The sequence below is a fragment of the Macaca nemestrina genome, chromosome 7 (genome assembly GCF_043159975.1).
Source record: "Macaca nemestrina isolate mMacNem1 chromosome 7, mMacNem.hap1, whole genome shotgun sequence".
Classification (NCBI taxonomy): domain Eukaryota; kingdom Metazoa; phylum Chordata; class Mammalia; order Primates; family Cercopithecidae; genus Macaca; species Macaca nemestrina.
This window is the reverse complement of record NC_092131.1, coordinates 124,037,659-124,064,660: the sequence shown is the minus strand read 5'-3', so window position 1 is coordinate 124,064,660 and position 27,002 is coordinate 124,037,659. Positions and strand designations below refer to the sequence as shown.

Below are 27,002 nucleotides of genomic sequence, written 5' to 3'. Positions count from 1 at the left end.
CTAGGCCTCCCGAAGTATTGGGATTACAGGTGTGAGCCACTGCACCTGGCCAGATAATTTTCTATGTTGACTTCTACAAGTTTTATTATTCTAATAACATTTAGATCTACAAATCACCTGGAATTTGTGTGTGTAAAGTAGGGATCAAAGTTTGTCTTTGCTTTAGTTTTTCCCATATGGTCATCTAATTGACCCAGTAACATTTACTGGAAATGCCGTCTTTAGCACACTCTTCTGAAGTTCCAACTTTGTTATAACTCAAGTGGGCCTATATGTGTGGGTTTGTTTCTTGACACTATTCAGTGTCTTAATGACTGTAACTGTGTAATGAGTCTAATATATGGTTGCATAAATCCTCCCACATTCTTTTTCTTCTTCAAGATTGAGCTGGCTGTTTTTGGTCCTTTTCATTTCCAGATGCATTTTAGAATCAGCCATCGATTCCACAAAACAAAACTGCTGGAACTTTGAAAGGGATTACATTTAGTATATACATCAATTTGGGGAGAATTCACATCTTCACAACATTGAATCTTCTAATTCTTGAACATAGTATATACTTTGGAGTTTAAAATGTCTTCTTTCATTTCTCTTTCAAAAGATAACTTAGGAGAATATCATCATAGCCTGGCAGGCAAAATGCCTTAAATATAAAACACCAACTTTCAAAATCATTTAAAACTTTCTATGTAGATAACTTGTACAACTTTCATTATACTCAATGGAATATATTTGATTTTTTGAAAGACTATTACGAATAGCATTGTTTTAAAATTTTACTTTCTAACTTAGATTGCGGGAATATAGAAGTTAAATTGATTGACCTTGTATCTAGTAATACTGGCAAACTTATTTAATTATGATAGATTATTTATAGATTCCTTTGGATTTTCTGGCATACAAAACAATGTCATTTGCAAATACTACCAGTTTTATTTTTTTCCTTTCCAATACTTACACCTTTTATTTCCCTTTATTATCTTCTTGCACTAGCAAGAATTGTATCTTTAGTACAATATTGACTAGAAGAGGAAAGAGTGAGCATCTTAGTCTCTTTACTTGCTCTAGTGGGGAAGCATTCAATATTTTACCTTTAGGTAAAATAGATTTGTAGATATTTTTTCTCAGATTAAGAAAGTGGCCGGGTGTGGTGGCTCACGCCTTTAATCCCAGGACTTTGGGAGGTTGAGGCAGGCAGATCACCTGAGGTCAGTTTGAGACCAGCCTTGCCAACATGGTGAAACCCTGTCTCTACTAAAAATACAAAAATTAGCCAGACATGGTGGTGTGCACCTGTAATCCCAGCTAGTCAGGAAGCTGAGGCAGGAGAATTGCTTGAGCCCAGGAAGTGGAGGTAGCAGTCAGCTGAGATCGCACCACTGCACTCCAGCCTGGGTGACAGAGTGAGTCTCTGTCTCCAAAAAAAAAAAAAAAAAAAAGAAAAGAAAAAAAGAAAAAAGAGAGAAAAGGGTAAATATGTGGGAAACTCTAAATAAATTTTAATTGTATGAAATAATAATAATAAAATCTTCTAGGCAATAATAATATCAAACAAGGTAGAGTTTACAACAAAAACTCTACTAAAGATAAGAAAACACTTTGTAATGATTAAACTGCAGTCCATGAGGAAGATAAAACAATCATAAATGTGTAAGTCCTGAAAACATAGTCTCAAAATGCATATGACAAAAATGGACAAAACTTAATGAAACAAATATACAATCAGAGCAGATTATAAAACATCTCTCAGTAACTGATATTGACAAGCAGAAAAAATATCATTACAGTGAAGATCTATACTGCACAGTTAACAAATGTTACTAATTGACACATACAGAAAACTATAAACAACAACTTCAGAATATAGATTTTTCCCCCCATTGCACACGGATGGGAACCCTTTCAAAGAAGGCACAGGTAGCAGAAGTCTGAGGTCTGATCTCTCTAGTAGAATAAATAGCAGATACAATAAATGCACGTTTCCATGCCCCCTGTACATTTGCATTCTAATTCCACTATTGAGGGCCAGGTGGGAGTTTGTTTAGCTGGAGGATGTGGGATATCTCTCACTTTGGGTATAATGGGTAGACTCAGAGTAGAGACCAGGAGTTATATTTTGGAGGGGACCCAAAGGTCTAGCTTGCTATATTCAATTCCAAAATAGATTGCAGATTCCCAGGGTTCAGATGGATCCAGGGGAAGCAGTATTTGTGATAAGGGCTACATAAATGCCACCAAAAAAGGTAAGGAAAAGCATACCAGACAACAATTAATTGATACAGAGAAACTCCTGAGATGAAATGTGTGTATTTGCTGAGGATTTTTAAGGGATTCCCAAGCCTTCTAAGTCATTCTGGACAGTTTCTCTGCTTTTCTGAGCTATTTCATTGACAGTAGTAGCTTCCTTTAGATCCTATTTTTGCAAAAGGTGTATCTGCCTGCTATGGTTTGAATGTTTTTGGCCCCTCCAAAATTCACATTGAAACAGAATTCCTAATGTAATAGTATTAAGAGGTGTGGTCTTTAGGAAGTGATTGATTCAGAGCCTTCATGAAAAGGACCAGATGCCCTTATAAAATAACTTGACAGAGGGAGTTAGCCGTTTTTGCCCTTCCATCCCTTCTGCCCTGTGAGGACACAGTGTTCTTCCCCTCTGGAGGGTGCAGCAACAAGGTGCCATCTTGGAAGCAGAGAGCAGCCTTTGCCAGGCACGAATCCTGCCCATGCCTTGATCTTGGACTTTCTGGCTTCCAGAGCTGTGAGAAATAAATTTTTGTCCTTTATAAATTATAAATACAGAATTATAAATCTGTATTTATAAATAAATTTATAAATTATCCTGTCTCCAGTATTTTGTTCTGGAATGGACTAGGATACTGCCTTTAGAAGTGTATATACTGCACACAGAAAACCTCTAGAAAGTTATACCCCAATGTTAATAGCAGTTATTTACGAGAATGGGATTTGGGATCTTTTTTTCCTTTTTCTTATTTGCATATACTGGTTTTCCTAAAATAAACAAGTAAGCAAAAATGAACAAGTAAGCATGCATAACTTGTGTAACTCCTTTGTTTCTACACTGTCACCCAGGCTGGAGTGCAGTGGCGCAATCTCAGCTCACTGCCTCTTCCGCCTCGCAGGCTCAAGCCATCCTCCCACCCCAGCCTCCTGAGTAGCTAGGACTACAGGCACATGCCACTACACCCAGCTAATATGCTTTTTTGTATTTTGTTTTTATAGATCTGGGGTTTTGCCATGTTTCCCAGGCTGGTCTTGAACTCCTAGGCTCAAGCTATCTGCCTGCCTCAGCCTCCCAAAGTGCTGGGATTACAGGCAGGAACCACTGTGCCTGGCCAATTTTTAGTTTTATTTTTTAAAAAGAAATTAACCTCAAAATCCCATAAACTTGAGTTTGATCCTGAATCAAAAAACCAAAGCCCAAATCAATCACAATCCCCTGAACACCATCTTGTGATGCAGTTGCAATCAGAGCTGCATTTTCTCTTCCTCGGTGAGATCTGTGAATACCTAAGACTTGAATGCATGGTGTGACTATAAAGCCATGCCTGAGTTTTCTTAAAACACTCGAGAACTTACAAATTCAAGAAGTACTGTCTTTCAAAGTCACTCCACTTGTTTCAGCTTTGGATTTCCTCCATGAAATTGTCTTCAGAGCTGGTTTAGTAATGGCAAAGTAAATCAATTTCATTATAATTCATAAGAAACGCTTGCTTAAGCCACAGTCTTATTCCTCTTTTCATGCCCTCTTTCTTAGTGTTCTTTATTTTTATTGCTAATGTGTTTGACTAAGACTTCAAGGTCCTATTGTTGAAAACCTGGGGAAAAGAGTATGGGAAGAGGTTCTGAGGCATAATAAAGCCTGGGGCTTGGGGAGGAGTACAGGGAGGGGGTGGACAGTTTGAATGTTAGGCCCAAAGGTAAGGTGACCATAAAATTTATCACCCCATTCTGGTATACTTTTGAGTGTGAAATAGTCATGATTAATAATCATATCAGGTCAACCAAGATGTATGGTCACCCTATGTGTATAGGGAGCAAGTCAAGGAAGGCACTCTAATAGCTGTCCACTTGGGCTACCTTTAGGGCAAGAGATGCACCAGTACAACTGGCCAAGGGCCATAAATGTGAATTGCCGGAAGTGGAGGATGGCTTCTGTTTGAGGATGGAGCTATCATTGGGACAGATCCATCTTTAATTTAGGGAAATCTTACTCAGTGAAAAACAGTTACATTGAATTTCTTGGAAGTACTTCTAATAGGTTATAAAGATTTTGTGACTACTTACACATTCAGCTACTCCTTGGAAATGAAAAGATTTTTAAGGTATTATAATACACCCACCCACCTACACATTTTCTTGTCACCTTTTGAGACTCCACCATACCCCTGAAATTCTCACATTTCCGTCTCCCCTCAAAAGACTGACTGTTTAAAAGATTAAACAGCCAACAAAATCCCCCTAATTGCATGATCATTCAGTCTAAGTTGTTCTCCCATTCACTGCCTTATAGTCTGTTCTTTTGTCTTGTGTTTTCCATCTGTGCAGTCTCATTGAGTTTGTTGGCTTTCCCACTTAAGTTGTTTATTGTGCCAAATCTCATTCATTCTGGTGGAAATCAGCCTGCAACACAAGGGTCCACGCCATATATATTAAGTATTGCTTTGTTTTTTAAGCCACTGCTTATTGTAACACACATCTTACCAAACTCAAAAAGCAAGAAATCAAATCTTTCTTTCAATAGTTTCAAAGTTAACTTTACTATCCATAATACATACTTCTAAAAGAATTCCAGAATAGCTGAATTCATACATTTCACAAAAATGTAGGAGAAATCACACTGTTCCCTACCTCGAGGCTCTCACAGCAAACAAATCCAAAAAAATGATCAACTGTATACTTAACATTTGTGTACTTTATGTAAATTATACCTCAATAAAAATATAAATAAAACCAATTTTGCTATGTGCTATGGGCTTTTATAGGTCAAGAAAATTGATCTTTGGAGTCTCATAACACTTTTTTTTCACACAGGTTACTTATTTTAGATATTTATTTTTCCCTGAGTAAAATGGATTAATCACAAGTAATGACATTGGATCAGTCTTGCCTCTTTTAAGCATAGGCCTTTACTGTAATCTGCTTCCAAACAATCCCAATAAAATCATGGATTTTAAGAGTCAAAAAGTTGCTCAGAGCCTTCTTCAGGGACTCTTAACTTTTTCTGCCACATGGATCCTTTGAAACTCTGATAAAAGCAAAGCTATAGATTTCCTCCCCAGAAATATACACATGCACAAAGATTTTGGGATAAACACACCACTGAAAAACATGCAGGGACCCACTTAGGAACCCAAAGATCTCAAATTAAGATCCACTGAGATAACACAATCCTTTTCCTCCAGATGAAAACAATAGACCCAAGGAGCAAAAGCAACCTGTTTAGGGGCTGAAGACAGAACCCAGACTTCTGATACTGTTTACTCCATTGTCTCTTCAGATATCATTAAGTTCCCTTGGCCCCCAAAACTCCCATCTGTGGATTTCCTGAGTTTAGAAGAACTTCCACAGTACCTTGTAGCCTACCTTTTGTAATTGGAGTCACACCGGAAGCTGGTCAAAGTTTACCTTTTACTTATTGGAGAACAACAGGTACAAAGCAGAGTTCCTTATATTAAATTGGGACATTTTTCTCTTTTTTTCCTTAAAATCCAAACGGAAGTGAAAATTAAAATCCAGCAATAAAGGGTTTTCTTTTTAGTTTAATGAAATCAACTCTAAAATTTGCTTTTATTTATACTCTGAAATTTAAAATTTTGTTCTTCGTTGATCTTTATAACATCGGAAAGATTGAACTTACACTTTGCTCTGTGACTCTTTCAATGTTCTGTGACCAAACAATACATTTCAATCCAACCCAGGAAATTTCTGCGACTTGTGCCCACTCAGTTTTGCAGTTTGGAACAGAATTCTTGCTCCCAATCCAGAGACTGAGAGAAATGAAAGAGGACCCAGAAAGCCTTTTCTTCTGTGTGAAAGGCCTGATCCTAAGTGGAGCAATCAATAAAGAAAAGGGCTCAAGCTGCAGCCTACAAATTCCTTAGAGTTTAATGTGTTCAGGATGAGGTGAAGAAATTACATAAACCCGTGAATAGACATGCAATAGAAGCCATGTGTATAGGCATTCTGTCCCTAAAGGTTTTGCTAGGTACTTACCAAGCTATTCCTTCTGTGCAATCATCTTTTGTTTCTGTACTTGCATGGATGAAAGCTGAACACTTATGTGCCAGCTATTGTTCTAAACCCAGGACATTATTTAATCTTCACGACAATTCTTTAAGGTAGTCTTATTACTATGCCCATTTTATAGATGAGCAAACAAGTTTTCAGGGGCCAAGAAATGAGCAAGGTTATGTAACTTGTAAATCACGAAACTGAGCATCAGATACAAGCATCTAGCTGCATTTCCTGAGTTTGTACGTCCTACTCTGATAAAATAAGTAAGTAGAGATACACTGAAGACTGGGAAAGAATACTGTTGGCCGATTCCTCAGGCAATTTTTTTCGATATTGTATTGTTGTCACAGAAACCTCCAGCCTCTCTCATTGATGGACAGTAGGAGTGACACATGGAGTGGACCAGGAGTTTATGGCAGGAACAAGGCTGACGGGAAGACAGGGCAGGAGTGGGGTGGAGGCGTGCTTTTCGAAGCGTGTCGGGGAAAAGAGAAGGCGCGGGTCGTGGGGGTCTCCCCTGTCTGCAGTCCCAGCATGGCTCCTGGAGCTCTCTGGGTGGCTGCTGACCCCGACATCGCGGCAGCCCGCCCCCAGCACCCCGCTGTCCAATCAGCGGCGCGGCCTGGCCCCGCCACTCGGCGCCGGCCATATAGGCCTCCTCCTGGCGCGCCTCCGCACCGCATTGGTGGACCGGCCCCCGGCACGTCCCTGGGCGTTGTGGCCACCACCGCAGGTTCCGCCTCTCGTTCCCTCCGCCTTCAACGTACGCCGCGCCGCCTCTCTGTAGCAGCCCGCGGAGCGTCGCAGCCGGTCGCGGCCCCCGCCCGCCTCCATCCTCGCATCTCTCGGTGTCCTCCGCGGGCCGGCGCGATGCGGCTGGGCCCGAGGCCTGCGGCGTTGGGGCTGCTGCTGCTGTGCGCCGCGGCGGCCGGCGCCGGCAAGGCCGAGGAGCTGCACTACCCGCTGGGCGAGCGCCGCAGCGACTACGACCGCGAGGCGCTGCTGGGCGTCCAGGTGAGGCGGCCAGGCCGGTGCTGGGAGGGCCGCGCCTCGCACCGCCGCCGCCGCGGGCTTTGTCCCGGGACAAAGAGGGGCGGCCGGGCGAGGCCTGGCCAGGTGGACCTGACAATGGGGGCCGGGTGGCGCAGCTCTCGCTCTTTGGGGGTCCCGGGGCCTGGAAAGCCTGAGGAGATAGCACGGCCCAAGAGCTGGATCTCTTCTACCCTCAGATCATGGAGGGTGTGTAGGGAGTAGGGGCCTTGAAGTGCAGGTGCGGGTGACCCCGAAACCCTTTGGCAAGGGGGTCTTCTAGTAGCCCTGTTTCTCTCCACCATTTTGCCCCACTGATAGTAATGCTTGGCCCTCCTGTATGTCCTTTCCCCCAAAGGAAGATGTGGATGAGTATGTTAAACTCGGCCACGAAGAGCAGCAAAAAAGACTGCAGGCGATCATAAAGAAAATCGACTTGGACTCAGATGGCTTTCTCACTGAAAGTAAGGACTGCCCTACACAACTAACAATGGAGACAAACACAAACATGTTAAGCAGGGGTGTCTGCTGAATGTATAGATTGCTAATGTCCCAAATTGGAAGTCCTGTGAGAAGGAAAAAAGGACATGGAGAATAGGTTTTATACCTGCAAATCTTTAGACCCTGAGAACCAAGTAAAACTCGGTGCTTTCTCCAGTTATATATAAACATCATGGACCCTATACTCTATGTGCAGGTCACACCTTGAGACACCCTCTTTCTCACATGACTTTTGTTAGTGTCAACAATATGATTTATTTTAGAGAAATATGCCCCAAAACTTTACTGCAGTAAATAATTTGCTCTTTTGATATATGCTTCATTTAAATTTTAGGAATTTGCTTCTTTTTGTAAGCAAGTAGAAAAAGACCTGTTGCCTGTGAATTACGTTTATTACAACATTATACCAAAATATTAGAGCTGGTAGGGGCCTTAGGATCATCTCGTCCACATCACTTTGTGGAGATGAAGAAATGAAGCACATGAATAAGTGCCTTCTACAAATAAGTGACAAAGCTAGGACTAGAATCCAGGTGTCCTGCTCTTATTTCAGGTTTTAATATCCTTCAGTTAAAAAAAAATCTGAGTGCTCTCAGGTAAATTCTCTAGTCAGAAATGAAATGTGCAGACTATTAAAAGAATGTGCTAAATAAATTGCTGTGCAATTGTCTCTCCCCATTGTTCAATTCAAATGATGTACCCTGTCAGCATTCCAAGTGGGTCCTCAGAAAAATTCAGGTTGTTACTGTGACTCTTAAGTTAGCTGTTTTTCTGTAACTCTGATTTAAATGCTGTTCATCATCAAGGAATGAAGTTGCTGGAGAAAAAAACTGGCAAATTTAAGTTGTGCTGTCAATGACATATTCACATTGGAACCCTCTGGAAGATTAAGGGCTTTTTTGTTCCACTTAATTAGACAATAATAGCAAAACCTTTGGACTCTGATTATCCAATCTAAGAATAAGTCAATCTTTGGTTATACTAGAGTAATCAAAGAACACAACACGTTGATTTGGAAGACTGCGTGGTACCTGTCTGGTAAGACCTAGATATGTTCAAATATTTAATAGTAAGGTTTTAAGAAGTTTAAAGTTAGAAAAATTTTAGTCCAAATATTCATTATACAGATGAGAAGAAAAGTTTGAGATGGTAAACTACCCCCTAATGGCAAAGCTGAAGTGTGAACCCACATTTCTTTCTGATCCCTGTTTCATTGTTTTCTTCTATGCCATTATGATCTCTTTAAATAAACTAGAAGAAAGACTCATGGTGCTTACAAAAGCCTTCATTCTACTTGAGGACCCTTAAGATAATTTTGGCAATTTACTCTTTGAGGGCTAGGTCTGGAATCAGATGTTAAGAGGTAGCAAAACTCAGTAGGAACTTAGGCTTTGAAGCCAAACAGGTTTGAATCTGGACTCTGCTACTTACTAGTTATGAAGGCTTGGACTTTTCTGAACCTCAGTTTTCTCACCTGTATAATAGTGATGATTATAATTGCATTGTTTTGAAGATTAGAGGCAACAAGTATAGAGGGACCTGATAAATGGTATACTCATGTTGTCCTAACAAATACGTGTTCTTCCCTCCCTGTTTCCTTTAATGTAGTTTAGTAAATATTTCTATGAATAGATTTTTTTTTTTTTTGAGGCAGAGTCTTGGTCTTGTCACCCATGTTGGTGTGCAGTGGTGTGATCTTGGCTCAATACAACCTCTGCCACTCGGGTTCAAGTGATTCTCATGTCTCAGCCTCCCAAGTAGCTGGGATTACAGGCGCTGGCCACCATGCCCAGCTGATTTTTGTATTTTTAGTAGAGACGGGGTTTTACCCGAGATCAGGCTGGTCTTGAACTCCTGACATCAGGTGATCCGCCTGCCTCAGCCTCCCAAAGTGCTGGGATTACAGGTGTGAGCCACTGAGCCCAGCTGAATAGATTTTTTTTTAAGTTGATTCAGAAGTGGACATTTGAGTTTTAGAAACTTTTTTCCCATGCCTTCAGATACCAAGTTAAGACAGATAGCTGTTGCAGGAAGGGCATAAATCACTACCCATAACTTTGTTAAAATTTCCTCCAGATGTTTTACGACATATATAAAGGTAATATACTGAAGCAGTGTTCTTAGTCACTTGAATACCTTTTCACAATTTAGGCCGTATCTACTTAACCATGTATTATTTTCTTAATATAGTTTTAATTCAACTCACATAAAATTTATTTTAAAGGAAGACTTTGTATCGCCTTCATAAATATAAAACACTATTTTTTATAATACATATTAAAATAAATAGCTATCAAAATATTTATGCTTCCTGAGAGATCTGTGGTAGTTAGCAAAGGTTTTCTGCAAGATTTTGGATAGGTTTTCTGCAAGATTTTTTTAAAGTAAAGTGCTATTTTGGCCAGTTGGTAATTCATTCAACAAATACTTACAGAGCCAGGAACTTTCTAGGCAGTTGATGTACATCAGTGAACAGAACATACCCAAACTTTTATGGAGCTTACATTATTTAGATCATATGTTATAGTATAGAAGCTCCAGCTGGGCACAGTGGCTCATGCCTGTAATCCCAGCACTTTGGGAGGCTGAGGCAGGTGGATCACGAGGTCAGGAGTTTGAGACCAGCCTGGCCAATATGGTGAAACCCCGTCTCTGCTAAAAATATAAAAAGTTAGCTGGGCGTGATGGTGCGCACCTGTAGTCCCAGCTACTCAGGAGGCTGAGGCAGGAGAATCGCTTGAAGCGGGAGGCAGAGGCTGCAGTGAGCCTAGATCGCGCCACTGCATTCCAGCCTGGGTGAAAGAGCGAGACTCTGTCTCAAAAAAAAAAAAAAAAAAGCTCCATGAGCTCTTCTAAACAACCTTTTCTTTCCTACCCCATTTCTATTAATACAACTAGGCCAATTCTCAGTATTTGCAAACATCAAAGATTTTGCCTTTTCAGAGGTTTGGAAATCCTTACTCTTAAGTATCAGAATTAACGTCACATACGTTGTGTTCTGGGAAATTCTTATAGGTGAACTCAGTTCCTGGATTCAGATGTCTTTTAAGCATTATGCTATGCAAGAAGCAAAACAACAGTTTGTTGAATATGATAAAAACGGTGATGATACTGTGACATGGGATGAATATAACATTCAGATGTATGATCGTGTAATTGACTTTGATGAGAACACTGCTCTGGATGATGCAGAAGAGGAATCCTTTAGGAAGGTGAGTTCATGTGCACAAGCTGTTCCTTTTGATCATGTCAGTTCACTTTACCTTCCTGCATGAATGAGCACAAGAGGTCCTGAGGTTGTAGGCTGGATTGTCTTGTTCTCTAGGAAATCACCTGTTCCACTTCAGCAGTCATTTTGATGACTTCCTTTCTGGCCAGATTTAGGACTCTTGTTCTAGATTACCTACATGATCCTTGTATCTTTTTTTCTTAGCTGCATCATTTAATTGTCCTCATTTCCAGAGTTGCTTTTTAAATGTGTTTTGAATGTGTATCTCAATATTTTAATATCATTGAACAATCAGTTTTATCTTTATTAAGAAGACCATTATGGCCCATTCCCATTTTTAAACATGTAGTTTTATATACTCACTTAAAAAAATCTATAGGTTCTACCTCTGTGGATTCAAGCAACTGAGGATCGTAAGTATCTAAAAAAGTAAGTATTAAAAAAAAAACAACAAAACACTCTGTCTCTACTCAACATGTACAGACTTTTTTCTCTTGATTATCCTTAAATAATATAGTATAACAATGATTTATTTCTCATTTAAGTTGTAATTTGTATTATAAGTAATCTAGAGATGATTTAAAGGAGAGGTCCCCAACCTTTTTGGCACCAGGGACCAGTTTCATGGAAGACAATTTTTCCATAGGACAGTGTGTGGCAGAGGGGGCAGGAATGGTTTTAGGATGAAATCGTTCCACCTCAGATCATCAGGCATTAGGTTCTCATAAGGAATGCACAACCAAGATCCCTCACATGTACAGTTCACAATAGGGTTTGCACTCCTATGAAAATCTAATGCCACCCCTGATCTGACAGGAGGCAGAGTAGAGCTCAGACGGTAATGCCTACCACTCACCACTGACTGTGTGGGCCAGTTCCTAAAAGGCCACGGACCAGTACCTGTCCGCAACCCAGGGATTGAGGGTCCCTGATTTAAAGTATTCAGGAAGGTGTGTGTAGGCTATATGCAAATACTGCACCATTTTATATCAGGGACTTAAGCATTCTCAGATTTTGATAGGGAGGTCTTGGAACCAATTTCCCAGGAATGTGTGAGGGAGGACTGTGTAACAAATTGACCATTGTAACCATTTTAAAGTGTACAGTGCAGCAGTGTTAAGTACATTGATGGTGTTGTGCAACCAATCTCCCCAACTCTTTTCATCTTACAGAGCGAAAACTCTCTACCCATTAAACAATAACTCCCCATTCCCTCCTCCCACTAGTTCCTGGCAGCCACTATTCTACTTTCTGTCTCTGAATTTGGCTACTCTAGGTACCTCATCTAAGTAGACTCATACACTGTATTTGTCTCTTTGTAACTGCCTTATTTTTACTTAACATAGTGTCCTCAAGTTTATTCCATTTTGTAGCATGCATCAGAATTTCCTTCCTTTTTAAGGCAAAGTAATGTTCTGTTGTATGTACAGGTTGAATATCCCTAATTCCAAAATCAGAATGCTCCAAAATATGAAACTTTTGGAGCACTGACAACGACACTCAAAAGAAATGCTCATTGAAGCATCTTGGATTTGGGATTTGCAGATCTCTATGGGATCCTGCTTTCCATTGTTTTGGGTACATACCCGGAAGTGATACTGCTGGATCATATGGTAATTCTATTTTTAATTTTTTGAGAAACCACAGTACCACTTTTCATAGTGAGTACACTCTTAAAATTACTCCTTTTTTTTTTTTTTTTTTTTTGAGACAGTATATCACTCTGTTGCCCAGGCTAAAGTGCGGTGGTGTAATCTTGGCTCACTGCCTCCTGGGCTCAAGCGATCCTCCCAACATAGCCCCTCAAGTAGCTGGGATTTCACACTGGAGCCACCACGCCCATCTAATTTTTGTATTTTTTTTGTAGAGATGGGGTTTTACCATCTTGCCCAGGCTAGTCTCAAACTCCTGAGGTCAAGCGATCTACCCACCTCAGCCTCCCAAAGTGCTAGGATTACAGGTGTGAGCCACTGCACCTAGCCCCAAATTACTCATTTTTTGAAAATTTATTATCACTATGAGTTCTAATGTGTCTCATGGTTTAATTTGTTGAAATATATGCTTCTTAATTAAGCAGAACTGAGGAAGACTAATTTTATTGGGGAATTAGTAGAAAATTTTTTCAAGACTTTTAGGAAGTCTATTAAACTAAAAGTATATCAACAGAAATGACTGTGAGCTTAAGGAATTGCTGTATCAAATACTTTTGTATTTGAAAACTAATTTTAAAGAATTAAAATATTTTTTATAGGTACATGATAGTTGTATTTACATACAGGGTACATGTAGTATTTTGATATCACACAAACATATAATGATCAAATCAGGGTAATTAGAGTATCACCAAGAATTTTTTAAAGATAGCTTTTAATGTGTAGAAAAAAGTAAAAATAAAATCAAACATGCTGTTGCAAACTGTCCCAAAACATTAGTCAAGGGTGCTTGGAAAATAGTCAAGGCTCTTCTGTTTCTTAACTTATCCTGTTATGGTATATATCTTTTAATTTTTATTGTGGCCATAATTTATTGTATTAAACAATATTGTGTAACAATGATTTACTCCTCATTTAAATTGTAATTTGTATTATAAGTAATCTAGAGATGATTTAAAATATTTGGGAAGATATGTGTAGGTTATATGCAAATACTATGCCACTTCATATCAGGGAATTGAGCATCCTTGGGTTTTGGTATCTGAGGGAGGTTCTGGAACCAATTTCTCACAAATATGGAGAGAGGAGTGTATAACAAATTTACTATTGTAACTGTTTTAAAGTGTACCATTCAGTAGTGCTAAGTACATTCACAGTGTTGTGCAGCTAATCCCCAGAACTCTTTTCGTCTTGCAAAGCTGAAACTCTGTACCTGTTAAACAATAACACCCCATTCCCTCCTTGGTAAATGCTTTCTAAATGTGCTATTTATTTAGAATCATATTGGCCACTTGAACTCTGTAAGCCACCACTAACTCTAAGTTGGTTAATTCTCTGCTAATAACTACACCATCAATGTGGAGGTTTGGGGCTCCATCCTCAGAGCCAGTCTGCTTAGCTTCACATTTAGCTCCAGCACTTCACAGTTGTGTAACTTTTGGTAAGTTATTAAACTTTCATGTGCCTCAGTTTCCTCATCTCCAAAAATAAGAATAATAATTCCCATTCAGGCCAGGTGTGGTGGCTCACACCTGTAATCTCAGCACTTCGGGAAGCCAAGGTGGGAGAATCACTTGAGCCCAGGAGTTCAAGAACAACTAGGCAATGTGGCAAGACGCCATCTCTATGGATACATTTTCTCCTTAAAAATTAAATCCTAAGTAATCTAAAGCTGTATAGTTAGCAAATGCCTAAACAAAATTTAAAAATTAGATGGGCATGATGGTCCATGCCTGTGGTCCCAGCTATTTGGGAGGCTGAGGCAGGAAGATTGCTTGAGCCCAGGCAGTCAAGGCTGCAGTGAGCCATATTTATGCCACTACACTGCAGCCTGGGCAACAGAGAGACCCCGTTTCTAAAAAATAAATAAAAATTTCTACTTTATTTAGGATTATAATAGTGTGGATAAATAGTAATAAATGGTAGCAGTTGGAGGGATAAGCAGTTCTGTTTTGATTTAAAAGAATATTGTTGAAGAAAGCATTTACAGTTCACATAAATTTATATTTAATCAACTTTTTAAAACTTTATGCATTTGTTAACTATCACCTTTAGATTAGTTAGGATTTTCTTTTTTAAGGGGAAAATGTATCTTTTGTTTTTATTTGGGTCTTCATTCTATAGTGGACTAAAGTTAGTAAAACTCATTCTTTTTCTACTTGTAAATACTAAAGGAAAAACGAGTGGTGATAATGAGATTTGGGATCATCTGTCTATTAAGTATCCTCATTTACTATAGGAATTAACTTATCTTAAACCAACTTATCTAAAACCAAAGCATGGTATGGTATGATTTCCCTTCCTAGGAACAACAGAGAAGTTAAATACAGTATTTTAAAATCTTGCTGGAATTAGATTCTAATTGTGTTTTCTATTTTTATTTTTTTGTTACTCAAAAGACTTAATTACTCTCCCATTAAAAAATAAGAAGTGCGTGTTCCTGTATTCTTAGAAGGGGGTGATATAATAGATGGTGCTGAGAAGAAAATATTCACTTTGAAGAGATACATGACTCATAAATTGTTTATGAACAGTTCTTTTAAAAGGTGTCTGGTTCTAATTCTGCATTCCCTACCAGCTACTTAGAACGTGTTGATTATAACACTCTTCTTTTAAAGGATGAATTAGATGAATCTTAACAGCCTAAAGGAATTGATCGATCCCTAAAATGAACACTTCAATGGGAGTCCTTTTGGTTATTTTTTGTTTTGACAGCCTAGGAATATGTCTGTATCTTCATGAAGTTCTAATCATATGTTTTTAGAATTTGCTATAAGTAACTTCCTGTGTGTATGTGTAGTCCCAGCTGCTCAGGAGGCTGAAGTAGGAGAATTGCTTGAGCCCAGGAATTTGAGGCCAGTCTGGATAACATAGTGAAACCTCGTCTCTTTAAAAAAAAATAACAATGTCCTAAAAACTGATGTGGAGTGTAAAGATGAACCCAGTGCATTATTTTTCAAAATAAAAAATAAAGGATGAGGAATCAATCAGTCTCAGTTATAGACTAAACACTATACCTTAAATAAAATAATCATAAAAAGTAATTGGATATGTGAATAAAATAAAGTTTTCTATACGAAAGTCTGTTAACAAAAGTCAACTTGATATCTGAACTCTTCAACTTTTTTTTTTTTTTTTTTTTTTTTTTTTTTTGAGATGGAGTCTCTCTCTGTCACCCAGGCTGGAGTGCAGTGGCACCATCTCAGCTCACTACAGTCTTAGCCTCCCAGGTTCAAGTGATTCTCCTGCCTCAGCCTCCTGAGTAGCTGGTACTATAGGCACATGCCACCATGCCTGGCTGATTTTTGTATTTTTTTTTGTAGAGACTGAGTTTCACCACGTTGTTCAGGCTGGTCTCAAACTCGTGACCTCAAGTGATCTGCCTGCCTTGGCCTCCCAAAGTGCTGAGATTACAGGCGTGAACCACCATGCCCAGTCTGAATTTTATCTTACATTTAGTAAGTTTTCATATAGAGAATAAAGAACCCTTTCAGGCTGTGAAATGCCTGAAGAAGCATTTCTTTATAATATAAAGAACAGTTACAGTCAACATAGGATAATTAAAGTTTGGGGACCCATCTGGCAAAAGTTCAAGTGTTTTTTGTTTTTGTTTTTGTTTTTGTTTTTTGTGACAGAGTCTTGCTTCTGTCACCCAGGCTGCAATCTTGGCTCACTGCAACCTCTGCCTCCCAGGTTCAAGCAATTCTCCTGCCTCAGCCTCCCAAGTAGCTGGGACTACAGGCGTGTGCCACCACGCCCAGCTAAGTTTTTAGTAGAGATGGGGTTTCACCACATTGGCCAGACTGGTCTTGAACTCTTGACCTCAGGTTATCTGCCCTCGGCCTCTCAAAGTGCTAGGATTACAGGCATGACTGCTGAATGTGCATGTATAAGCAGTATTTATTTATGTACGATATAACCTTGCATATGGCTAATCAGAATTTTTAAGACCTAGTCGTTTGTTCTAGTATCACACATTATATATTTCCTCATGTAGAATCATTAGTCTACCAAAAGATGGCAGTTTTGTTCCTCATAAGTTTCTGTTGTCATCTAAAAATAAATGATTATGGTAGCTTTTTTATTACTATACATAACACTTACCCTCTACTAGAATACAAGGTTTTTATATAGAAGAAAAAGAGTGTGGAAGTTTTATGAAACTGACCATCTTTTTTGTTATTTTTTTAGGAATTTGCCACTTTGTATAAAACAGTCTTTCTGTTTTTGGCTTCTTCGATTTAATGTGAGCTATTCTTATTTCATGTTCTTCAAATGGCCATGAAATGTGAACCAGAGAAAGCTACTCCTTTCACTTTTTTTTTTTTTTTTTAAAGAAATCTCAGCTCGTTGAAAGAGATCCTTTCTTTCCATAGGCAAATTTGGCCAAATTTAGCTCTTCTCCTGGAACATGGACCTTTTTGCTCCAAAGTGAAGGGTTCTTTCATAAGGAAATCTAAGTACTTGGTATTTTGAATAATGGTTTATTCCAAAAGAATTTGATTGACTCAGCAGAATACCTCAAATTCTTGTTTGTCTGCTTTTTCCATGTTAAACCTGAACATAAAATACAAATTATTTGGTCTAGTTATTTAAAATTATGAAACATTAAGTTAAAAGGAGCTATTTGGAAACAAGTTATTATTTTTTTTCTGTCATGATTGGGTGAATATAACTGGCTTGTAGAGTCTAGATGTTAATAAAACAAATTCTTTAGGGAAAGAGGTGAGCCTCTCCGCTGTAAATCAGTAATTGTAAAAGAACTAGTGTTTAGGTAAATGACTGCTACCTGACCTTTATTATTCTAGAAAACTGGAAAGGGCATTTTTATTCAGTAGTGAAACACTTAAAAGCTTCTAAAATATTTGAAATTGTGCTTTAAAGAAATGCACAGTTTAATACATATCAGTTTATAGGAAGGAAAGGTATTCCCAGAAATTCTTAAAACAGAAATTACACAGGATTAGCAATATAGCATTATTGGCTCCCAAGGCTCTTGGTTACAGAATTACCATTGAAATTTTTATCAAAAGCAGCCTTGTCCCTGATAGCTGCCGAATTATTTAGAAAAAGGGGGGCGGAGGGGAAGATGGGAGAGAAAGTAGAAAAGGATGTGTGTTTATTAAACTTCTACATGGGATCCATTTAAACTTTTGATGTATTTATATCTGAATATATAGAATTAACACTATAAAGAGCCTACTAAGACTAGACTTCCAGGCTGAGCATGGTGACTCATGCCTGTAGTCCCAGCATTTTGGGAGACTGAGGCAGGTGGAGAGCCTGAACTCAGGAGTTTGAGACCAACCTGGGCAACGTAGTGAAACCCCATCTCTATCAAAAATACAAAAAATTAGCTGGGTGTGGTGGCACACACCTGCGGTCCCCACTACTTGGGAGGCTGGAGTGGGAGGATCACTTGAACCTGGGAGGTGGAGGTTTCAGTGAGCTGAGATTGCACCACTACTCCAACCTGGATGACGCAGTGAGACCTCATCTCCCCACCCAAAAAAAAAGGAAAAGATTTCCAAATATTAGGTACATATGCTAATATTATGAGATTCTCAACATAACAAGACTGTTTTTCTGAAACAATAATGTATTTTTGAAAAGTCACTTAGAGGACCAGAAACAATTTTTAAAAGCCCTACCAAGATTTAATATGTGGTATAAATTTATTGACTTTTGGGCATTCAAAAAAGTATTGAGATTAATTATTAAAGTAGACTGTATAGTACTGTAGAAAGAATAGGGAGGATCCAAGTTCAGTAGTTTTGTTTGTTTTTGAGTCAGGGTCTTGCTGTGGTGTGAAGGCTGGCCTTGAACTTCTGGGCTCATGCAGTCTTCCAAAGCTGCTGGAACTATAGGCGTGTGCCACTATGCCATGCTCAGTATTTTTAGCTGTATTTCTGACTTATCAAATCATTTAATCTGCTTTTCTATCAGTGATCATTAAATACTTAATACTTAAGGTTTATTAATTGTGTGGTAGGGATTCTCATCCCAATTGCTTATTAGAGATTTTTACCCCAGTTTGATAGATGGGAAACCAGAGAGGTTAAGCAGTTTGCGCTGACACCACAGCTAGTAAGTGGCATTGCTGGAATTCAGGTCTGGGTCTATATGACTCTAGAGCTTGTGAGTCTATCCTGCCTTTAATACATGTATTTGTGTAGCTTACCTTCAAAGGGATGATGTGAAGATAAATGAGATAATGGATTGGAATGTACTTTAAATTTCACAAAGTTTGTATTTTTCAAAGTATTTAAAATGATGTGGTATACTAATGAGAAATTTTAATTTTCAAAGCTTCACTTAAAGGACAAGAAGCGATTTGAAAAAGCTAACCAGGATTCAGGTCCCGGTTTGAGTCTTGAAGAATTTATTGCTTTTGAGCATCCTGAAGAAGTTGATTATATGACGGTAAGAAAGAAACATTTTTAAGAGAATTACTGAGTGACCAAAACTTTAAAAAAATATATTTTAAATATTTGTGGGTACATAGTAGGTGTGTATGTTTATGGGATACGTGAGATGTTTTGATACAGGCATGCAATGTGAACTAATCAAATCATAGACAATGAGGTATGCATCCCCTCAAACTTTTATCTTTTGTGTTACTAACAATCCAGTGAACACTTAGTTATTTTTAAATGTATAATTAGTTATTACTGACTGTAGTCACCCTGTTATGCTGTCAACTAGTAGATCTTATTTATTCTTACTATTTTTTTTGTACTCATTAACTGTTCTTAGCGCCCCCTCCCCCAACACTTCCCAGTCTCTGGTAACCATCCTTCTACCCTCTATGTCCATGAGTTCAATTTTTTTGATTTTTAGATCCCACAAATGAGTGAGAACATGCGATGTTTGTCTTTCTGTGCCTGGCCTATTTCACTTAACATGATCTCCAGTTCCATCCATGTTGTTGCAGGATCTTTCTTTTTTATGACTGAACAGTTCTCCATTGTGTATATGTACATTTTCTTTATCCATTCATCTGTTGATGGACACTTGGGTTGCTTCCAAATCTTGGCTTTTGTGAACAGTGCTACAACAAACATCGAAGTGCAGATACCTCTTCGACATAGTGGTTTCCTTTCTTTTGGGTATATACCCAGCAGTGGGATTGCTGGATCATACGGTAGCTCTATTTTTAGTTTTTTGAGGAACCTCCAAACTGTTCTCCATAGTGGTTGTATGAATTTATGCTCCCAAGTGACCAAAACTTTAAAACTTGTTCATTAAGTTGTTAAAATAAATCGTATAATCAGAATTTTAAGAGATACACAGATTTAAAATGATCCTAATTCTCCGCACTTAAAATTAGGAGTGGTAAGGAGGCTTTCTGGTGGTGGCGAAGTTGCTTATTGGGAGGGAGAAGGTGAAGGACCGAATTTTAAAATCTTTGTACTATGTGTGAGCAGCAGGCTTCCTCAGGCTATTTTCTCTCTCATAACTATGTTACCTTCAGTGCCTTCCTTATCCTTTTGTAGCTTTCAGACTTTTTTTTGGTTTTTCAATATTAGTAATACTAGGATTTCTGTTTAATTTACAGCATCACTTATGAAAGCTTTTGGTCTGGAAAAACGTCATGTTTGGATTCTTCTTCATAGGGTTGGTAGGGGTGCAGCTGCTTATAACTAGTAATGTTTTTGCAATTTTAAGCATAATGAGTCCTCTTGTCCCTTTAGTATTTAAAAGAAGTACCAGTTTTTCAAAACTTTTGTTGAATTGTAAGTTTAACTCAACAAACATTAACTGAGTCCTGATTGTGACTTGGCCAGGCTTGAAAGCATAAACCATCACGTTGGAAAATAAAGACTAATGTAACAAATAGCTTTTTAAAAAAGAGACTAAACATTTATATTGAAGTCTGTTGCATGACATCAGCCTCCAGCTACGTGGCGTGGTTCCCTGGATATTTCAAGGAGGGGAGATACAGCTTTTTGTTTAATGTGTCATGGTAGACCCTGCTGCCTTGCATAACAAGGCTACAGATACATTTTTCTCCATAGCTCAGTGGTAAGACACTGTTATTAATACTACTTCTCTTGCCATTGTGAAGCTTCTAATTTCTCATTGGCACAGAATACATGACCCAGTTTAAGAACAATGCTGGGTGTAATTTAAGTGCCAAAATTAAGTTGGGACAAGCTAATTGAGCCCAAAGAGTGACAGGCAAAGGATGGTAGATCTTGATTCTCTGGAGAATAAGGAACAATTGAAGACTAAAGAGGTGAATTACCAGTAAAAGCAATGAAATAATTTAGGCATTATGTAATATAGCCCAGAGTTCTATCTGGCAATGGAATGAAATAGATTTGGGCAACATTTTGAAGAAAGCATATGTAGGAATGTTGACTTACTAAATAAGTGTTAAGGGAAGGTAAGAGTCAGAGATGGGCCAGGCATGGTGGCTCACACCTGTAATCCCAGCACTTTGGGAGGCCAAGGCAGGAGGACCTCTTTAGGCTAGGAGTTCAAGACCAGCCTGGACAACATAGCAGACCTTGTCTCTACAAAAAAGTTAGCCAGGTTTGGTGGCATGCACCTGTGGTCCTAGCTACTTGGGAGACTGAGGTGAGAGGATCACTTGAGTCCGATAGTTTGAGCCTACAGAGCCACTATTATTGTGCCGCTGCTCTCTAGCCTGGGTGACAGAATGAGATCCTATCTTAAAAAAAAAGGTTGGGGGTACTAGGCAGGGTGCTAGGCAGGGTGGCTCAAGCCTGTAATCCCAGCACTTTGGGAGGCCGAGGCTGGCAGATCATCTGAGATTAGGAGTTCGAGATCAGCCCAGCCAACATGGCGAAACCCTGTCTCTACTAAAAATATAAAAATTAGCTGGGTATAGTGGCATATGCCTGTAGTCCCAGCTGCTTGGGAGGCTGAGACAGGAGAATTGCTTGAACCCAGGAGGCAGAGGTTGCAGTAAGCTGAGATCACACCATTGCACTCCAGCCTGGGCTACAGAACGAGACCCCATCTGAAAAAAAGAGATAGGAAGATATTGAGGAAAGTACTGAAACAGCTGGCCATTGAACAAGCGGTTGTTTGATAAGAAGCTTTGATAAGAGGGAGGAACAGGTTTGGGGGCAGTTTGGGATGGATAGGGCGAGGTTTGCTGAAGGGGAAGCAAGGAGGTTGAGGTATAATGGCAGGCTGGCACATTTTAGATCTGGAGGCAGAACAGCAGTTCTAAGGTAAGGGCTCTTTTAGAGTTGTCTATGGATTAGAGGGCAAATGGAGTTAGAGACAAGGGTAGTACAAGATGTCTTTCTTGAGAGGGAGAGGTGTGTAGAAAATAGCCTGAGTGTAAAGCTGAGGTTGTTTATGAGAGTGAAAGTGGAGTTCTTCACAATATCAGAAGCTTAAGGATGTTGAATTTAAAGCTACATAGTACTCTAGGTTTTATTCTTGCTTCTAAATTCCAGTGTTTAGAAGGATTGTCTTGAAGACATGGACAACCAAAATGATTTTTCCTGTATAAGTACCTTACTAGCTGATTGCACCACTAGAACTCCAATAATTATCATTTATTTCTAAAAGTTCTGTAGTACGATTGAATCAGATGGCGGTGAGACTGAACATTTTGTACCTTTTTTTTTTCTTTTCTAATGAATGTGGAATAGGAATTTGTCATTCAAGAAGCTTTAGAAGAACATGACAAAAATGGTGATGGATTTGTTAGTTTGGAAGAATTTCTTGGTGATTACAGGTGGGATCCAAGTAAGTCACCTGGGAGAATGTGAAAGGTGAAAAGGAATTGAAGAAAGAGACAGCCTTGCTCATTGAAAGCTCTCTTGGACAGGAAATGTAATGAGGATCTGTGCCTGATCCTGCTTGTTTCATTAACTGTAATGCAAGTTCAACAAATGGATTTATAGCTTATCTGAGAACACTGTCTTGCTTACTTTTACTTCCATGTCTAGAGTCAAACATTTTTCTTCCTTTTCGAACAAATCTAATTTTATCATCAGTTTAAATGGGGAAGGAAGGAAGGTAGATTTTTTTTTTTTGAGACGGAGTCTTGCTCTGTCTCCCAGGCTGGAGTACAGTGGCCGGATCTCAGCTCACTGCAAGCTCCGCCTCCCAGGTTCACGCCATTCTCCTGCCCCAGCCTCCCGAGTAGCTGGGACTACAGGCGTCTGCCACCTCGCCCGGCTAGTTTTTTGTATTTTTTAGTAGAGACGGGGTTTCACCGTGTTAGCCAGGATGGTCTCGATCTCCTGACCTCGTGATCCACCCGTCTCGGCCTCCCAAAGTGCTGGGATTACAGGCTTGAGCCACCGCGCCCGGCCGAAGGTAGATATTTTTAAACAAAATCCTGTGCTGTTGCAGGTGGATCTTAAAAGAGATAGAAACATAAAATACTACAAATACTGATGTAAACACAGTATCAGAAGCTTAGTAGAAGGTGAATAAGTGTTTGAAGTTAAGAGTTTGCTTTTATATAAGCAGCTGTTTTTTCAGACTGTTGCTTAAAGACACCAAACAATGCCATTTTTAAATTGGTCACCAGTTTTACTTATTCTGATAGTCACTTTAAAATTACACATGGCATTACTTTGTGAAAATATGTAAGAAACTTTGTATAGAAACATGATATACAGTAAAACATTACCCAACCTCACATTTGGGAAAACTAGATATCAGAACAAATAGCAGTTAACAAAATTACTAGTTTGTGTTAACATCCAGTGATTTTAAAACTGGGTTATTTAGACTTGTGTCACTTTTGAAAATTGCTATATATTTGTACTTATGCCAGGACTTTTCAGTTAAGTAGTTCTGTTTTATTGGGCTTTCTTTAGTAAACTTTAAATTCACTTCCTTTATTCTAGAGATATACCAAACTTTTTTTTGGATACATGTAATATTCTTGTGTATGTATATTTGTGTTTTTTTATATTAAGCTGCAAATGAAGATCCAGAATGGATACTTGTTGAGAAAGACAGATTCGTGAATGATTATGACAAAGATAACGATGGCAGGCTTGATCCCCAAGAGCTGTTACCTTGGGTAGTACCTAATAATCAGGGCATTGCACAAGAGGAGGTAAGTGTTACAGAACAACTGTTTCTCTCCACCCCCTCCTCCAGATTTGGTGCTGGGGTTTTGATAGGAAAAGAAGTTCAAAATCTTAAGCCAAAGAAAAAAGTAATGGAGTTATTTGGGATTGATGCATTGCTGTGTTTTGAATTTACAAAGTGTTTTAGATTGTCAGGGAGACAGAGAAGTTAAGATTGTGTCATGTATTAATTTGAGAGTACAGTGAATAGAATAATAGTTTGTATTTACTTACAGGGACTCAAAGTAGGTTATAATAATTTTGCCTTGCCTTGATATATCCTGGATTGGATTTGAGTAGAGAGAGACAGAACCCAGTAGAAATGAAGAAAGGAGATAATGGGAAAAGCAGTAGACAGACCTGGTTACATGTAACATTTTTAGATACTTAAACAATAATGAGTACTTGTACACCTGGATGATTTTGACAAGTCAGATCACATTAAATTGTGAACATCTTGCTGAAAATACTTATTACACTTGACACTTTTTTGTTTTGTTTTGAAGGCTCTTCATCTAATTGATGAAATGGATTTGAATGGTGACAAAAAGCTCTCTGAAGAAGAGATTCTGGAAAACCCGGACTTGTTTCTCACCAGTGAAGCCACAGATTATGGCAGACAGCTCCATGATGACTATTTCTATCATGATGAGCTTTAATCTCTGAGCCTGTCTCAGTAGAGTACTAGCTCCTTTTATAATTTGTTACCAGCTTTACTTTTGTGATAAAATGTTGATGTTGTATTTTACACTCTTAAGTCTTACCACAGTCAGAATTATCTTAATGTAGATTATAATTTTGGTTTTTTAGGAAAAAAAACCCCAAATACCTGATAATTTATTTCAAAACGTATTGAAGCAACAAAACATTAATATTGTGCCATATGACAATGAAGTCTTTCCTAAATACTCCATCCGTTTAGTACTGTATTGTGGAATATTTGAGTTCTATTTCCATACTTGAAAACATGGAGGATTTTAGAGTTGCCTGAACAATATTATTTAAGTAGTATGTGACTGAGCTATAAATTTTTGTTTTTGTTCTAAGTAGATTTAATTTGGGAACTGACAGGACAGTGTTTTTAGGTTTAGCATTTTGTTTAAAAACCTTTAAAGAAACCTTTAGAAGGACTTAGACCTCACGTATTAATGTTGAGAAGGTCTGCTTAATTTTAAAATGGTTTCTATAAAGGTTTTATTGTATGAAATAGAACTTTATATTTTTGCATATGTATAGATAGTAATTATATTTAATGTATAACTATAGCATTAAGGTGAGTGGAATTTGACATTGTCCAAATCTTTTTCATTTTTGAGTGATTAAAAATGAAATGTCCTATCTTTTTATATGTTTGTTTGCTTTTCTTTAATTTTTCAGATAAATATTGAATTTAGCACAGGTTTTGTGGTATTGTACATTATCTTGCCTCATCCATTCCTTTATGTGGGTGGTTCCCAAAACTGTCAGATTATTCTTGCTGCATTTTCTTTTTTTTGATAAGGCAATCATAATATTGAATGTGCAACTGACACATTTTAATTGGTCTTGTAGCAATTGTGGTTTTGCTGTTTGGGGCTGGAAATAATCTTGAGTAATGCAGGTTGGAATTACAAATATAGCTGGTCAGATACCAACAGTAGAGCTCAATATCAGTTTCACTGAAATTAAAATCATACTTGATAAGCATGATAATCAATTTTAACCTAATTCAGTAGGTCAATTTATTTACCTTTGGTGGAGATGGGATAGGGAAAAGTAAAGGGAGGAGTTAATTTTCTTCTAGTTCTGATGTACAGAGATAGTTTTTCTTTTTCTTTCTTTTTTTTTTGTTTTGAGATGGAGTCTTGCTCTGTCTCCCAGGCTGGGGTTACCAGGCGCCTGCCACCATGCCCGGCTAATTTTTTTGAATTTTTAGTAGAGACGGGCTTTCACTGTGTTAGTCAGGATGGTCTCGATCTCCTGACCTCGTGATCAGCCCGCCTCGGCCTCCCAAAGTGCTGGGATTACAGGTGTGAGCCACCGTGTCTGGCCTCTAGTTCTTTCATTCTTTAAATCACTTTTATTTGTGGGTGAAGAGATCAGCTATGCATTCTCTTAATCACTTTCCAGGCTAAAGTTGTCTCATATACAGCACACTTCGCATTCCGGGGGCTCAGCAAGTACCTATGACTTTGAGAAGACATGAAACTTTTTTGATAGAATCGACTGCACCTATATACCTCTCTACTGCTGCATCTTTGCTGATGTGAGGTGTGCTTGCAAATTGTAAGCTTTCACACCTTAATGAGTGCTTGCTTACTCAGGTATCTAAAGTAGTACATGGTTTTCATTTTAACCTACAATATATGTCTGGCTATAGCAGTTTAAGAATTACAGATTTACCACTATCACTCATCTGTCATTTGTCAGCCTCACTGAAGCTGGCATATTTGAAATCACCAGTTTGACTAGTGTGTTAACTCTTTGTTTTTCTCTCTAGCTTCTCCAAAATCTATGCCAGAATAGATCATCAGATATGGATTCTATTTCAATCCTTTGCAGAAATGCAGTATCTGTACTACTTTCCTTCCTAGCATAAAGAAAACTACACTTGCCAGCCCTCTTGTAGGTAGGCGATGGCTAGTTCTGACCAGCTAAACATGGGTGGAATTAGTGTGTGTCACTATCACACTATCTCATGACAAACCCCTTTCCTCTGCCACAGCACTGTGCAGGAGGCCTCAGCTGAAATGGTGGAGCCACAAAATCAAAGTGGCTTTGATCTTGAGTCTGTGTAGGTCAGCTGGATCCACAGTGGGCTTTGTATGATGAAAAAATAAGCTTTTAGTATGTTAAACCACTGAGATTTGGTTGTGCTTTTTTGTTTTTAGCCACAGCAGAGCCCATCCTGCCGTGACTGAGTGAAGATTTCGCATTTAACAATTGGCTTTTTATAAGCATGCAGAGAAAAAGAATCATCTGCTTGAACAGAGATGCTATATCTACTGCTGAGTCAAAATAGAAAACTTTCTTTTTAAGGCTTTTTTTTTGGATTTGAATTTTAAATAAGACTCTTTTAAAATAAAACTTTTATTTTGGTTTTAATATAATTAGGATAATTTGAATTTATCCTTGAGCATGAGAGTAAAAATAGTTTGAGACTTTCTGAATCATTGGCTGATTCTGCCTGAAGGACTTAATCACTTCCATTATTTGACTTCAGGTACAACTTCAGAGGGGAAAAGTTGATGGGATGTGTGCATGTTGGCTCATCCGTAGTTC

General features: G+C 38.5%; 1 protein-coding gene and 1 long non-coding RNA gene across 3 annotated transcripts; one reads left to right on the top strand and one right to left on the bottom strand.

The window, feature by feature from the left end:
* Nucleotides 1-1,475: 1,475 nt before the first annotated feature.
* LOC105491016 (uncharacterized) lies at nt 1,476-6,760 on the bottom strand. Of its 2 annotated transcripts, XR_011626308.1 has the most exons (4): nt 6,235-6,760; nt 5,605-6,065; nt 3,598-3,675; nt 1,476-2,756 (listed from the first exon to the last, which is right to left on the bottom strand). It is a non-coding gene; the product is annotated as an uncharacterized lncRNA (long non-coding RNA). The 2 variants fall into 2 exon arrangements; XR_011626307.1 differs by having other exon boundaries at nt 5,605-6,760.
* LOC105491017 (reticulocalbin 2) lies at nt 6,690-25,087 on the top strand. The gene is made up of 7 exons (XM_011757099.2): nt 6,690-7,269; nt 7,643-7,748; nt 10,801-10,997; nt 18,976-19,089; nt 22,302-22,398; nt 23,586-23,728; nt 24,248-25,087. Exons 1-7 carry the CDS (start codon nt 6,790-6,792, stop codon nt 24,398-24,400), a joined length of 1,290 nt encoding a protein of 429 aa, XP_011755401.2. The 5' UTR covers nt 6,690-6,789; the 3' UTR covers nt 24,401-25,087.
* The last annotated feature ends 1,915 nt before the right edge of the window (nt 25,088-27,002 follow it).